General features: G+C 40.5%; 1 protein-coding gene across 3 annotated transcripts in view; it reads left to right on the forward strand.

Annotated features, from left to right (window-relative positions):
- The window catches only part of TANC1 (tetratricopeptide repeat, ankyrin repeat and coiled-coil containing 1), an 82,227-nt gene that overhangs the window by 22,832 nt on the left and 43,207 nt on the right, over positions 1 to 16,188 (forward strand). For all 3 annotated transcript variants that reach the window (XM_074595042.1, XM_074595041.1, XM_074595043.1), the window contains exons 2-3: positions 2,689 to 2,774; positions 14,621 to 14,824. In XM_074595042.1, coding sequence (XP_074451143.1) covers positions 2,714 to 2,774; positions 14,621 to 14,824 — 265 coding nt within the window. In that variant the 5' untranslated portion in view covers positions 2,689 to 2,713. The remainder of the gene's footprint in view (positions 1 to 2,688; positions 2,775 to 14,620; positions 14,825 to 16,188) is intronic.

The raw sequence follows: 16,188 nt of genomic DNA on the forward strand, positions 1-16,188 counted from the left end.
AGTGTTGACATATAGAATCATAGAATCGCCCAGGTTGGAAGGGACTTTTCAGATCATCGAGTCCAACCATCAACCTGACTGTGACAAAACCCATAACTAAACCATATCTAAGCACTGTGTCTACACATCTTTTAAATACTTCCAGGGACGGTGACTCAACCGCTTCCCTGGGCAGCCTGTGCCAATGCTTAATAACCTTTTCAGTGTAAAAATTTTTCCCAATATCCAATCTAAACCTCCCCTGGCGCAACTTGAGACCATTTCCTCATGTCTTAGTGCCTGTTACGTGGGAGATATATAGGATAGCTTGTTCTCTTTGGTGTAAGAGTCTTAAAATAAATAACAGGCTAATGTGCTTAGGTTGCTCCTCAAGTCTGCTATTTAAAATAAACAGCCTTTGCTGTCTCTTAAGCTGCAGTGTCCAGACCGCCCGTCTCTGCTGGTGTCTTCTCCGTTCCCTCCAGCTGGGCCAGATCTGAATTCTGGTGCCCACAAAGGGACATAGGGTCCTCCAGAGGCCTCTTCAGTACCAGACAGAGTGGAGTGATGACTGTCTTTTAAAGGCAGCGTTGGTCTTCATACAACCTAATAAGTGGTTTGTTTTCTCCTATCAGCAGATGGGCTGCTTCCAGCTGACCATGTCTGAGTCTCTCAGAAAAGTCATTCTTCCTTTTTTTGTAATGGTGTGCCTGAGGATATGACTTGTCCTTTTTCCTTGTCACTGCTTTTTGTGAAAGCTGTTGTGTAAGGGAGAAGCGCTGCTTTTCTTCTTTGCAAGGCCAGAAGGCATAAGTACTGGGAAAGGGGAAGCAAGTGGAAACACACATGATGAGTGAGAGTGGAGAAGACAGTGCTTAGCTATCTTTGTCATCCCCCAATAATTAGCTGCTGGGGAACATGAAGTATATGGTATTTCAAAGGAAGTAACCAGGGCTGCAGGTAAACTTTGGCTCAGGTGTTCCATTTTAAACTTACTTTTCTAGTTGTCAGGGTTTGTTAATCTCGAGAAATTCTTTGCTCTTGTGGATTGTCTCCATATCTACCTCATCCAGACAAGTGAGGACGGGAGAGTGTTTCCTCCTGTTGTGTTTAGTTTTTCCTTCTCATGATGCTGTGGTTGAATTTTAGGAGATATTTTCTTATTTTCAAAAAATTGAGTGTTGTTGGAGGGAGTGTCATTAACCATGTTCTTTCAGTCCAGCCTTTTCTACATTGCTGGACATGCGTGTTGAGAGCTGGCACATAGCCTTTGCCTATAGAATGTCACTGATACCGAGTCGCCAATTCTACGAGCACGTAGAGCATATGTTTAAAAAACCCCACTTCACTCTTCCTAATTGGCATTCAACATTCTAGAGTAGTATAGTGAAGCTTGTTCTCAGAAATTTATTTATGGTTTGTATTCCATTTGCTTCCTTTTAGTTTATTTGATTTCTCAGTTAGGTGGTCCAGTTTTGGGGGTGTTTCTGTGGGCGTTTTCAGTTTTTCAGTGCTGAAACTGGAGAGGGATGCTTAGTTTATATTCTTTGCAAAACACCCGAAAACACTGCAGAACTTGCTTTACTCCTCTGCTTTGCAGAGGGATGGTATTAGCAGAACGTCTTTCTTTCTCCAGGTAATCCCTAGCAGGTCCTTCTCCCAAGGTGCGGCACAGGCAGAGTGGTTGCTGATGCCTGATGTGCGATGCTCAGGAGTGCGGCTCGCCGGCACAGCCTGCTGCACGTCTTACATGGGAAATGGACAGATTTTTTTGCTTTTCCTGTTGATTTCATGTGGTTTTTATGGCAATCCATTACATTAATGCATAGTCAGATTACTTCCCCCCCCCCTTCTTGTCGCATATTCTCTACTGCAAGTTTTCTAAAATGAGATAGCTGTGGAATTTTTCAGTACAGAAAACAAATGAAATTAGAATTTATAGATGCTCCAGAAGCTTTTTGAGAAAGAAAGGCTCTCCATGGTTCCTTTTCATTCTGTTTTCCTTCCTTTCTAGCTGAAGATAGTTATCTGACACAACAGTCTTCCAGTTTTACATCCCAGATATGTTTTTCTAATAATTAAGGATCCTTTGAAATCTGCAATTACTGCTCTCCTGGCATTGTTGTTACATTTGCGATGTGGCAGACTGGAATGCGGGTGCTTGCTGGGGTGTATGTGTCGGTACGTATGCGTGTACGTGGCAGCAGTGTGGGGAATGTCCAGCTCTCCGTGTGGCCACAGTGCGTGGCAAGCAGGTGAGGAGCAGTGGGGTGGTGACGCCGTGTCCCCTGTCACCCGCCAGCGGCTGGGTGTCCCCAACCCACAGCCAGTTTCTGCCATCCCCCAGCCGCACTGATGGACTCCGGACAGGAGTCAGACCTTTATTCTGCTTTACTTTCACCAGGGTGTCTTACAGTAACTCAGACGAGTTTACCCTTATAACCTTAATTATATGTGGAATGTGGAGAATGCTGTATTATTTTTCTGTATAAGAAGACAGTGAACTCTAATTGCTTAGTGCAAGTATTAAAACATTCCTTGTGCTTCAGGACTTTGCTTAACAAAGATGCATTGTAAAAAATAAATGTAACTACGAAAAAGTTTCTTCTGATTATTTCACTGTTTTTATTGTATTGATCCTGTCTTTATTTTGCTTGGTCTTGTGTGATTAGACATTATTAATGTTGCATTTATTTTTGTTTCTTTCAGTTATCCTTTAGGAGCAACACTTAAAATGTTAAAGGCAGTTTTAAAAAAGAGCCGAGAGGGTGGAAAAGGGAACAAGAAGGACACAGGTATGAACATTAATAACATATTTCATACGTGGATGAGTTGTGCGTTATAAATCCAGCGATTAACCGTGTTCTGTTGCAGCAGTGGTGCCCCACCGTCAGGGCAGCAGTGACTCCTGTTGCTGACACCAGCCGCGGGGGTCTCTCGGCCAATCGCCCCCTCCATTTCGGCCCCACTGGCCACACACAGGGCACAGGTGGCTAAAAACAGGTAATCTAAAGCTTCCCGGCGGTGTGTTCTGTTCATTCCTTCCCGGGCCGCTGCAGGGAAGGACGGATGAGCCATGTGCTCTTGGTTCTTACCACAGAAGTTCTGTGAGCAGGCTTGGTGCATTGTCCTGCAGCTTAAACACTGCCCTAGGCCAGAGGTGCAGAAGCCAAACTTATATTTTAAGCTACCTATTCAATTATGTTATGAAAAAAAACCCATTATGTATTATGGGCGATAGAATTTTTATTATTTATGTATTCAGAAAAAAATTGAAAATAAATTTAGTGAAAGTTTAAGTTGGTTATCAAACTTCTGTCATGTTCTAGTTTTTACTTTAGCTACAGAGATTTTTGAAGGTAAAATTAATCATCGACAAAATTTACTTTAAAAAAAATAAAGCTTATTTTATTATTAATCACAAATTTAGTAGGCCACTACTTAGTCTGTATTGCCTTTCAGGAAAAAGGGTATCTAAGAACCCTAATTACCTTTTTTGAGGGCAAAGAAGGACGAGCAATGCCCTTTGAAAAGGAGTAATAGTTACAGATGCGCAGGTGGCTGAGAACTAAGCCTGCAGCTCTGTGCCGGTCATGCTGAGTCTTTGCTGCGATGGCTAGAAAGCTAATGGACCTGAGTGACAGTTACCTTTCTTCACAGTTACATTTTTAACTTCAAACTATTCACGTAGCCTAATACATCTGATTTTCTGATGAGTTAGATCCTAAATTATCTGTAAGAGTGAATTTATGCCCTTAGGAAACACAAATTTATTGTTCCCAGTTTTAAAAAAAAATTACTAAGAAACATTCCTTTAATGTACGAAGTACAGAACGCAGCATGACAACCATGCTCACGTTTGTCAGCACCTTTGAAACAACGCAGTCGTACTTTCTTTGACAGGCAAGTTACATACATGTCTTGCATTGCAGCTTTTAAAACTACATGAGTTGCACTGAGTCCTACAAGAAAGGTATTTTAAGTGTACTTTCGCAAAAAGCAATTCCGTGTTCATCTGGCAGGTAATGTGTTCTTCAGGAAATTCTTGTGGTCTGCTGAAGTTTACACTCCACCACAGCTTCTCTCTGAGTGACTGGAGGATGAGAGCTATCCTGAAAAGAAAAACATTGACACTAGATCAAAGATGCACAGAAGGGCTCACAGGGCCAGAGGAAAGGCATCCCGGTAATTAGTATGTGCCGCTGACTCGGAGTCACCAGCTGGAGTTGTTTAAACATAGTGGGCTAAAGATTCCTGTGGTGAGGCTTTCATTGGTACATTTTTGTTTAAAATACTAGATGGAAATTGTTTTAAGCTCAAAAGGAAAATCAGGCTGTTTGGAACGGAGCCTTGACCAGGCTTTTATTAAAATCTGAAGCTTGAAAAGCCTTTTTCCTTTAGGTCAGAAAACACATATTTTTTTATTTTAGCATCTCATAATATCTGTCTGGATTAATGTGTGCAAAAGAAAGGATTTTCTCCCTTTGTTTTTAGGAATACAATGCTGCGGTACTTCTGAACACGAAGGGGAGTGTTAGAGTGTGGGAGGTTTTTTGGTTTCATTTTTGGTTTGGGTTTTTTGTTTTGCTTTTTAAGCAAAGCTCTGGAGTGTCATGTTTGAATTGAATGTTACAGAAACCAAGTATTGGGAAAAAATGGTGAATGATTCCTGGCTGGTGAAAGCTGGAGTAAGGAGGAGTGCAGGAGCTGCTTTTTAAAAGAACGTGATTAATTTGTACAACGGGTTCCAGAAATTTTGGCTTTTGTATTTGAAGGTGTTGTGAAAAGTTTGAAAAGAAATGTGTGCATTCCATTCTGCGTTACATCCAGGACCTGTAAAGTTGTGTTCAGTTTAATAGCTTTCTCTTTTGTTCCAAAGGACCCTGCAATTCTTCCAGCTGTAGGACATTTTTCAGCATTTAGAGATGTGAATCAAGGCAAAGAACATTGGTCTTTGTAGAGCCTTATTTTTTGCAAGCTCCTCTCCTTGATCCTAGAACTCCAAACAATGAGAAATGGAAATCTTCTAAATCGTAGAGTTGTCCCATTTCATGGTCCTTCAGGTCCTTAATAACAACAGCAGCTCTTAAAATTTATTGCTTTCTAAAGAGCTATGAAGAGGGTGAAAAAGCATGCTAATGAGAGCCAGTTAGTGTGGAAACATCCATCCTTTTAGCCACCATTTACGAGTAAGGCAATTGTGAATTTAGATGCTTTTCTCAGCTTTGTGGGCACATATGCTTGATTTTTTTGCTGGTGGAGTTTTAAAAAAGTTGCCTGATTTTCAGCACTTCAGAATGTAGCAGGAAGTAGACGAGAGCGCACGGCTCCACGGTCCCCATTGCGAGGATTTCTGTGGTGTTTTTTCAATACGTACCCACTTTAGGAGTGATGTTGAACAGCCACAAGGCAGTGGGGTCTTAAGCTGCCACAGCCGTTTTGGAGTTGACTGTGAATGTGCTTGCAGAGGGCTGCTAAGGTGGGTGTAAATCTCTTAAATCTCTGGCTTTGCACTGCGGGGCTGGGGACCCGTGACTCCCCACAGCGCTGTCCTGGCCACGGGCATCGTCTGGCTCTGGCTGGAGTCAGATTGGAAGAGTTTAGCCTAAACTGCCCTAGATTGTTCCTAAACTGAAGTAGCCCCTCTTGTCCCATGGGTTCCCTCGTGTGTGAAAGCAACGCCTGGAAGTCTGGGCAGTTCCGAGCCGAGTGGGACGATTCCTGTTGTGCTGAGCACAAGTTCCTGTTTGCGCAGTGGCTGTATCATAGTGGTTTTACATCTGCGAGCCTGCCGGAACCGCTGCAAATAGGAACGGAGTATTTTTTTTCTCCGGGGTTGATGGCACAACTGTAGTATTAAAAAATCTGTAAAAGGGTTAAAGAACAAAAAGAAATTAGGTCTGTTTTTAAAAATAGCTTGTGTGGATTTTAATGTTACAATTTCCTCATTTGCCCTGACATAAGGGCTTAAGAGCTGAAGATGGGTATAACATTTTTGAAATCTAGCTGCTATGTTAATTACAATTTTTAGTAACTCTTTAAATTCGGGGTTATCCTGAAAAAGAGGATTGGAAGAATGAACGTTGATACTTCTGGGAGATAGACTGAAGTGCTATGGTAAAGACTTATAGAGGGTCTTTATTTAAACAACTTCTGCCCTGATCAGGTGGAAGACTGCCATGTGGGAATCTCACTTTTGGGTGGAAAAAGGGCACTTTAGGCTACTCCGGTAGCAGTATGCTAGCGATACACAGTTGGGCTCCGATCCTGCAGTTGCTTCAGTAATAATTCTTTCTTCTACAGTTGTTTTATTAAAATGAGTTTATTTAGATGTGGCTGGGAGGCATTGATAGGTAGGTGGCTGTTGCAGGATTAGGTAAAATCTAAATGAATCAAAATTTGTGCATTCAAACGTGTACATAGGTAGTTGACAGCTTGCTGTTTATGCATAGACAATTTTTCAAAACAAAACTTACTAAACTTATTTCTAAATGTGGATTTGAAGACAAGTTAGTTGATACCGTATTTAGGTAAACTGATATGCCAAAGGAACAGAACTTGAAACAAACCAATTTTTTTGACCCAGGTATCCAACTTTTTCTGCGTCCAGCTTCTTTTCAGGTTTTCTGCAGTACGAAGCAACCTGTCGTTACACCCCTTCAGATACAGTTATCTCTGATGTATGGAAATAAGTATCTGTAAGCTGGTTTTTGTTTTGTCGTGTCCGCTTTCCTTCCATTAAAGTGATGTACGTGCTTGGTAAAGGACAGAACTCAAGGAAGGAAAACCCCACAATCTGCACCTGACACATTAAAGTGACTAAAACTATTTTATGAATGTTTGGAACCAAGCAGGAAGAGGGCAAACAGGAGCATTGATTTTTGTAGTAATCTGTGGTTTCATACTGTCTCATGTACTCTGGGCTGGAAACGTACAGCAACTACGCTCTCAGTTTCCCTTTGTTTCTCAAGGTTTTCATTCAGCCTCAGAAACAAAGTAAAAATTTGGTATTTTCTCCTCTTTGTCAGTATTTTCGTTGATGACTGTGATTGTATGTTGTCCACTTTCTTTCCTTGAGGTTTTTAAGTTTACCTCTGTAGCCACTGGGAGATTCTCTGCCTCTGCCCTCTCTTGGAAGGAGCTGACCTTTTTTATTTTAGTAGTACAGAAACTTCGTATCTTCGTGATGCAATTCAGTAGATCAGAGCCAGAAGACTGTTCTTCGAACTCAGGCTCTAGAGGGTTACCTGCAAGTCTTGTCTGTGTCCAGGACGAGATGATAGTATAAAGAATTTACTTCATAAGCTTCAGAATTTAAACAAAAAGTACTTTTTAATTAAGATTGTTTTAGTACAACTTCTACTCAGCTACTTATTCTTTAGTGCTTTAAAATGCTTCAGAGATAGATTTGTATTAGTATTTCCTGTTGGTTTTATGTGCTGCCAGCCTCTTTGCAGTATGTAGTTATGTTTGTTTTCTTTAACTGTCATAAAGCCAGCAACTTGCCCGCATTCTGGGGATGTGCGTTTTTTTTCTTTACTTAGTAAGCAAAAAGCCATTCGGTATAAAATACTTGTAATGTATTTCAACTTAAAACCAAAATAAAATCCCGTATATTAAATTTCTACAGCACATGCTCAGTTATTTCAGATGGCTCTTCAGTCGCATGAGCATTGTCGTTCTGTTGACCCAATATCAGGCCTGAAGGAACATGAATAATGGAGGTATTGTGCGTAGTTTGCAGTGTTCTTCCTGCACTAAATCCCATCAGAAGTTTACCATCAAATGTAGTACACGGTATGCATGAAAACTTCATTGATTTCAGTAGAAATTAATGTGCTAAGTAGTTGGGACTTCTGTGTTTTCCAGCTTAAAGGCTTGTAGTGCTTAAGTAACAGGGGACAAATTGTCAACAAAAAGATAATGTTTCTAATGTAATACTGTAGTGCTTCAAAGGTAGAGAATCTAGAGAAATGAGATCAGTGTGTTTGATTTCTGGATGATGAAATAAAAGGCATTGAAGTGCTTATGTATTCATATGCATCCTACTTTCGGTGATTGTCTTCACACTCAGATTTTTTTAATTTGGGCTACAGAAAATTTCCATATTAATAAATCTTTCTTTGATCTTGTTTGATTCTCCTGAAGATCAGACTTAATTTTTTACAATACTCTTTTGAGACTTAGTTTCCTTTGGTTTTCCTCCTTCTTGTATGACAGGATCTTTTATGATCTTTGTATAAAGTATCTTTGACCTAAATATGAGTGGACAAAGTTTTTGAATGTTAGGATAGAATGGATGTTTTTATCTCTGCATTATGTTCTGTTGTAGATTGGCATGCTCTTAATTATTTTGTTTGTATGCCTTGCTTTTTATCAACATTTTAGACTAAACAAGTTGGATGAAATCTGTGAATCTGAAATTTCTTCCTTTTTTTACATATGATCAGATAAAATTAAGAAATTGAGATTGTACTTAGTATTCTTTTTGAAAAATAAAATGGCTTTCAAAGACGTGAGCTGCGATCACTCGTGAGATGTTCTGCCATTCTTATTTTTCTGTCTCTTGTCCCTATTAGCGCAGGCCGCTGTGACAAGCCTCACGCACAGCACTAGTGCAGCACGTCGAATGAGAAACATAAATGTGCTTAAATTCACTGACACAGGAGTTTTTTTGCTGATGACAACTAATTCAGTACTTTAAAATAAAAGTGAAGTTGCTGTGCAAGAAGGCCTAATCTTTTATTAAGACCCACTACTTAATCATTACTTTAAAATTGTTTTCAGAGTTATCTCCCTGTGGCAGTAAAGGTTCAGCTCTCAGATGAACTTGTGTAGTTAAATGTGTATTTGAACCCCACCTTCTTTGCATTATGTCTCATTAAACTTTTCTATCTGACTAAGATACTTACCAAGCTGAGAGCATCAAGAACTTCAGATACCCTTCTGGCAAACTCAAAGGCTTGGAATCATTAAATAAAATAAGTTTGCATTTTAAAACTAAATATGCAAATTCAATTGGCTTTTCTGTCCAAACTCACTATGATATTAGGCTTTGAATTTTAAGTGCAAAGGGACTTTGTGGTGCACAAACTACACATGCACTAGCTGGAACATTGAACTGGTACTGGAATACTTTCAAGCTTCGGTTTGACTTTTTGTTGTTACTCTAAATATATCTAGCAACAGAAGAAGCATTGTTTCATGCTTAAAATATGGAGCTGTTTTTGATTATTCCATGTTGCTTTGCCCACTTTCTGTGGCTGTTGAGAGTTATTTAAGAGTTTCAACTCCTTTTTTTTTTGCTGAGCAGTGAGTATTTAATGTGGTGGATGTCTTTTCTGAGAAGCTAATTCCAGTGATATATCCCATGCATACATAAATATAAATCAAAAAAAAAGAAAAGAAAAAAATATTCTTCCCTTGAAACACATAAATAGAACTTACTTCAGTAGTCCTAATAAACGCTGGAGGGAAGGGATGCCATCCAGAGGGACCTTGTCAGGCTGGAGAGGTGGGCCCATGCCGGGCTCATGAAGTTCAACAAGACCAAGTGCAAAGTCCTCCATCTGGGTCGGGGCAATCCCAAGCACCGATATAGGCTGGGCAGCGACTGGCTTGAGAGCAGCCCTGAAGAAGAGGGCTTGGGGGTGCTGGTGGACAAGAGGCTCAACATGAGCCGTCAGTGTGCACTAGCAACCCAGAAAGCCAATCGTATCCTGGGCTGCATCAGGAGAAGCGTGGCCAGCAGGTTGAGGGAGGTGATTCTGCCCCTCTACTCCACTCTCATGAGACCCCACCTGGAGTACTGCGTCCAGTTCTGGAGCCCCTACTACAAGAAAGATATGGATGTGCTGAAACGCGTCCAGAGAAGGGCCACGAGGACGATCAGAGGGCTGGAGCACCTCTCCGACGAGGACAGACTGAGAGAGTTGGGGTTGTTCAGTCTGGAGAAAAGAAGGCTCCGAGGAGACCTTACAGTGGCCTACCAGTATCTTAAGGGGGCCTCCAAGAAAGCTGGTGAGGGACTTAATTAGGATGTCAGGTAATGGTAGGAGTAGAGGGAGTGGATCAGAACTAGAGATGGGTCGATTCAGACCGGACGTTAGGAAGAAGTTCTTCACCATGAGGGTGGTGAGACACCGGAACAGGTTGCCCAGAGAGGTGGTGGAAGCCCCATCCCTGGAAGTTTTTAAGGCCAGGCTGGAGGGGTCTCTGAGCAACCTGGTCTAGTGGGAGGTGTCCCTGCCTATGGCAGGGGGGTTGGAACTAGATGGTCTTTAAGGTCCCTTCCAACCCTAACGATTCTATGATTCTATTTATCACTCTGTTTTCTTTAACGATTGGTTGTTTTTTTAAGTAAGCACTACAAAAGAACATTAGTATTTTGTATCCTGAAAAAGTAATCCAGAGTTCAGAATTAAATGCCAGAAAGTGAGCAAATACTGTCAAGTATGAGCATAGTTGGCAAAGATGTCCTTTTGGACCTTTTCTTCTAATCTTTACTTAGTTTGTTTCGCACTCAGTGCACTTCACTGGCTCTTTTATTTGGGCTGTAATGAGTTTTCGTCCCGTTCCAGGCTAGTTTCTCCCTTTTTCTGGTCTCTCCAGAGTGTCAAGAGCAAGAGAATTAAATGTGGGTCTACCCTAATGCATGTGTTTTACATGATGGAAGCCTGTTTCCTTATCCCAGAAGGCTAGCTGATCCCAGAAGGCTAGCTGGTGAACTACTTCACTTCTTACCATAAATTTTTCTTCAACTCCTGATGATTGTTGGCAGTGGTGTGAGTGGTTACCTCATCTTGACTGCAAAGACTGGGTCCCTTGGCTCCTTCTGTCCTCCCAGGTTGCCCTCTCGGGAAGCTGGACTGGCCGTGTATGTACAAGTGCACGCACACATGTAAGCATTTTCAGTTTGAAAGACACAGATCTTTTAAAGGGCAATTCTCAGTGTTTTGCAATTAAAATAAAGCACCTTATACACGGTCACTGAACCATGCTACAGAGTTCTGCCTACAGTTGCCTGTCAGTTCTGTTGAAAAATAGGATGGGAATTGAACGTAGAAGAAAACTACTTTTTAAAATATCAAAACTACCGTTTCTGGTAATCTTTAAACTTTTTCTTATTACTAGATATAGTGATACCTCATTCTGTAAAGTGTATTTCAGCTGCATGGCCTTCCTCTTTTTCCCATTCAGAATTCTCTTCTGAACTTGTCTGTAAAGTCTCATCTTTTCTTAACCTTTGTTGGGATGAAACATCTTAGGAAGCAGAACAGCGTTGAACAAGACTGTCAGTAGTAGGGTGTAAGCACACCGGACGTGGGATGCTCCTGCTTGCAGAGGCAGCCCATGCCCTTGTCGTGCGGGGGGGTGGGGTGTAGATGGGTATGGTTTGCCCATTGAGCGGTTCCTCAGAACTGGGCAGTTTCCACAGAGGTGTCATGGGGCGCTTGGTGCCAGGCGAGCAGCAGCCTCATGTGAAGCGGCTCACAAGTAAACCCAGCAAGAGCTACTGTTGTTACACTCTTGTATGCTGACCACATCAATGTGATTTAATTCCATCTCAACTCAGCCCATTATGCTTGCTCTAAAATAGCCAAGGAATTGCACATCTTAAGCTCACCTTTTCAGGTTTTTCTGGTAAAGATCCTCCAAAGAGCTGCAAGAGTCCCAGCAATGGGTGTACATGCAGGAGGTGTGGCAGACCCGCAGCACCACGGTTACCCAGGATGGTGTCCAGTCAGCTTTTGAGTCTGCAGGGATGGAGGGAGGTTCTACAGCCTCTCTGGGAGCCTCTTCCACATCTCTACTGCCCCACCGGTTTTAGCAGCAGTAACGTGCTAGAGGCTGACAAAGGCATGATTCCCCTATCCCAGTAGGAACCTCGGGGCAGCTGGCGGGCAGAACAGTTGCATGCAGGTTGGGACTCAGCCAGCCACCGGGCTGAGCACTGGTTGTGTTCCCGCCTGCCAAGAACACTGGCTCATCTTCTCCCCCCTGCCTGTAGACGAAAGCCTGCAGTGGCCCTGGCAGACGCATTGCCCTAGACCAGTCTCAAGGGTAGTTAGTGGTACCCAGGCTTTTGCCATCTTTTGGTCTCCTGCCCCAAATAAAAGTGCAAGGTTTTTTTACTGCTGCTTTGCTTGCAGCTCATGCCTGAGTGATCTGGGCAGTTACAGTCCGGCAGTCATTTGTTTGGGAGGTGTTTGGGAACACCCCATGGTGCTTGTGAGGAACCTGCTAACCTGCTCAGCAATAGGATCCTGGACTGTTAGCACTTCTTTTTTTTTATTATTATTTCTTTTTATTTTATCTTTTTTAAACATCGTAAGCACATTGCAGAATGTAAGATTTCTTCTGCTACAGCACAGTTTTATATCATATATTTTTTAGGTGGGTTTGGAATCTTTTGTTTCATTTCAGTAGACAGGTTAAGAGAGCAAAAGACAAAATCAGCTATCTCCGAAATACACGTTGAGGGAAGTCTGGGGACCGTTGTCTGTTCTGCAGTCACCGTCAATATTCAGGTGTAAGGAGTCTCTGCATTTTCATTGTTTCAGCTTTCTCTTGAAGGCTGTGGTCCTAACTCTGTCATGTTTAAATAATGTGAATTCCAAGATCTGCACCAAACTCCAGTTTACACGTGTTTTGGTAAAGTAGTTACCATTCTTCTGGTTTCTAAACAACTTTTATTGAATGGAGAATTAGATGTATTTTATTAAGTTTAATACTGACACATACACTGTAAAGGTTTTCATTTTAGTTATCCTTCCTATTCAATAGAAGGATTAGTTTAATCTTAAAGTTCAAGTTCTCTACAAAATCATTACTTTAGTCATCCATCCTTGTATCTTTTTGTATCTTAAGGGGAATAAAAAAGCAGTTTGTTAATCAGATTATTCCTTTCAGTTGCATCCCTAGGTACAACTAAACTGGGATTTGATTTCCATTCTTAAAGCTTTTTGTGTGTGTTTTTTAAAGCTATTAAGTTGTTTCCATGGTTACTTTGACCACTGAGTAAGAACTCTGGTGTTGATTGATGCTTATGAAACTTTTTTGTCTGGAGGCTACTTGGCAGTGGAAAACTCAGAGGTTTTAAAAATAAGAAAGTGGGATTTCACAGGACCTTTCCTTATGTTTTAGTTTGACATTATTAAAAAACTCGTAAGAGGTCATCTTCCTCCTATTCCAGAACTGATGTTTGTCTGTATTACATTGGGGTAGAGACCAAAAAATGTAATGTAAATTTAAAGTATTGTTCTGGTAGCTAAAATGTTTGAAATTACTAACGTTTAAGTTAGTTACAAATAATTTTGGGTTTCTTGCACATCACTGTGTGGTGTCTGGTTGTATTCGGGCATTGTAACAAATTGTATTTTGACAGCTATTACTCATGCATTTTTCTAGTATTGTTTCCCTAATCACAAGTAGTTGTGTGGAAAGCATAATTTATTAGCTTGTGGATCCCACAAGCTTGTTCATTTTGGGTCTGTCTTGTCATATATGTAGATCCGAGTATCTTATGGGAATTTTGCTGTAAGTTGGCTGAAATGTGTAGATTTGTTCATCAGCCCAGTTTTTACAAGACAGAAGATGCAGGATTAGGGTAAATTAAATATACAGGATAGATTCAGAGACTTAGGAAAGGATGATACAAGCACATAAAATGAAGCTCGCCGTCCCACAGTATCATGTGTAATTTGACTGTAGCCAGCCATAAATAACATTACTTGTGTGGATCTAGAAACTCCCTTCTTGCTGTACTGTGAGAATAATCCATTCTGTAGAACCATGAGGTACAGCCCAGCTGCCTCTGATTTTGTCCCGTACCTCTCACTGTGCTATAGACCCATGAGCCTATTACGAAATTGTGTATGTCAGCTCTGTTTCTGTCACATGAAAGGAAAAACCTGGCGCTTTCAACATGTGTTTCTGCTGTCTTTGAATCGTTACTGTGAGCAATATATTTTTCTGTTGTTTTGAAAATATATTCTTGATTTAGCTGAAATTGCATTTCCTGCACCAGCAAGAGATTTCTCTGTTTTGAGTGTATTTCCCTGTTTTGATGTGCCACTTGGTATGTTGTGAACCAATAGCTTGTTTTTGCTTAGATAAAAACATCACTGTTGCTGTCAAATTGCACATAAGTGGACTTCTCACTTTTAAAATGGAAAAATAAAGCTTAGACTGGCCGTCTATGAGTATACCTACTAGTGATCTAAATTTTAATTGAGTGTGAGGGGTAACCCAACTAATTCCTCCCTTAACTAGTTCAGTAAACGGTACTTTCAGATGGTCTTGACTTTAGGATATCACAGTGATGCTAAAATACTTTTTCAGAATTCAGAAGCCAAGGAAACTTCGTTTCATCTCTAAGGATGAAATCTGAAAAGTACTTACTTTGTTGAAATTGAGGTTTTTTCTTCTGTCCCTACTACGGTAAAAGTCTCACTTCCTTGGGTATTTAAATTTTTCTGGTGGTTATCTGGATTCTGCAGTGGAGGGTGCATGGTGAGATGAGCAATGCTGAATTGTTGCTGGCAAATATGTTTTCCTATGTTAAATACTTTATTTCAGTGCACTTCTATGCTTTTTATTTTGGTAGAGCACATAACGGATGACAGAATTTTATTTTTAGCAGGTGACTCGTGCCTGGAGAACGCCGTGCAGGTTGTGGCAACATCTGGCCACAATGCAGATTTTCCCAGTGGCAATCAGCCGGGCTCGGAGGACACTTACAGGATGAACTTGGCTAAAGGAGTCTCAATGTCGCTGCCGTCTTCACCTCTGCTGCCACGCCAGTCCTATTTGATGCAGTCAAGAGCAAACAAGAAGTCTCCAGGTAAAATGAAACTGATGAGCAACTAAAATCTTCCTAGCACTGTAACTCAGTTTTTGATATGCTTTTTATAAAAGTAACACAGTAAAATAATATTCATCTTTGCAATAAGAACACGAGCAGGGAACGCTTTTTGCATGTTCTCAGGGGAAAAAAGGTAATTGGTGACTAAACAGAATATATTATGTGGCAAATAATTACTCCAATTGATGTCGCAAATACCTATATTGAAATATCTGAATATGTTTAAAAATGGTTATTTATGATTTGTGTATCAGGTGGAAGACAGCTGCAAAAGCCTTTATGGGTGTGTGAGTGATGGTGTAAGAGTGAATGCTGTTTGTGGCTTTTGCAGTTTGTTTATTTTACTCGTATCTACATACATAAACATATTAATAGATAAGTTGCTGCTGAAGTTGTGACGAGAAGCTTGTTAATTTTTAGCGGTTGTGCCCTCAGTAATGACCGCATACTTATGTGTAAGCCTTGCTAAATAAGGTGCTCCATCTGGTTCCTTTTATCAGCATTCTGTACATATAAATCATTCCAACACACTAGCATCACTGGGGTTCGTTGGGGTCAAAGCTTGAGCGTCAAGTGAAATTGTCCATATTCCTCTTACTTGTAGAGACACTCAGGAGCTTTAAGGTTCTTTGTTGGAAAGTTTATAAGGTCTAGGAGCAAAGAGTGTCGAAAGTTGGTTTTTGTCAGCACTGAGAAATATCTTGGTTAATGACCCATTTTACATAAAATCAAAGGAGAAATGTTGCTCATAGAATTGCCACAGGATAGTAAATACAATTTGTAAAAAGTATTTATTTTTGCCTTTCAGAATTTAAAAATTATAATCTCACTTCATGTTTAAATAATTTGGGGTTGGCTTTGATAGTTCACGTAAAAATTTTGAGCCCTAGAATGGTATTTTGTTGTTTTGTCTCTTACTACAGGTGGTTTGTGTGCTAAAGAACTTTAAAAGATAGGCTGAAGTAATAGACCAGAGGAAGAGATTGTCCTTTGGCATGTAATGATTTTTTTCTACCTTTGTTTCTGTTCTATAGCTCTGTTCATATAATCTAGGCATGTTGATGGTCATATATATATAAGGTGATACCGTTATATAACTTAGTCCTTGAAATAAAATTCTACTTAGTGTCTGCCAGACTGAAGTGATGTATTGTACGTATACTCAACAGTAATGATTAAAGAGTATCTTCACTAAATGCTACCCAGGTTTTAATGAAGAGTTTTTCATAAACTTTTACTGAGCCTTTTTTAGTGAAAAATTTTGGCTAGTAAATTAAAAACAGTCAGATTTTCCTCACTGTGTTTCAGAGTTATAAATTCAAAAATAAAAGTTGTAGTTAACC

This window comes from Larus michahellis, chromosome 7 (assembly GCF_964199755.1).
Source record: "Larus michahellis chromosome 7, bLarMic1.1, whole genome shotgun sequence".
Lineage (NCBI taxonomy): Eukaryota > Metazoa > Chordata > Aves > Charadriiformes > Laridae > Larus > Larus michahellis.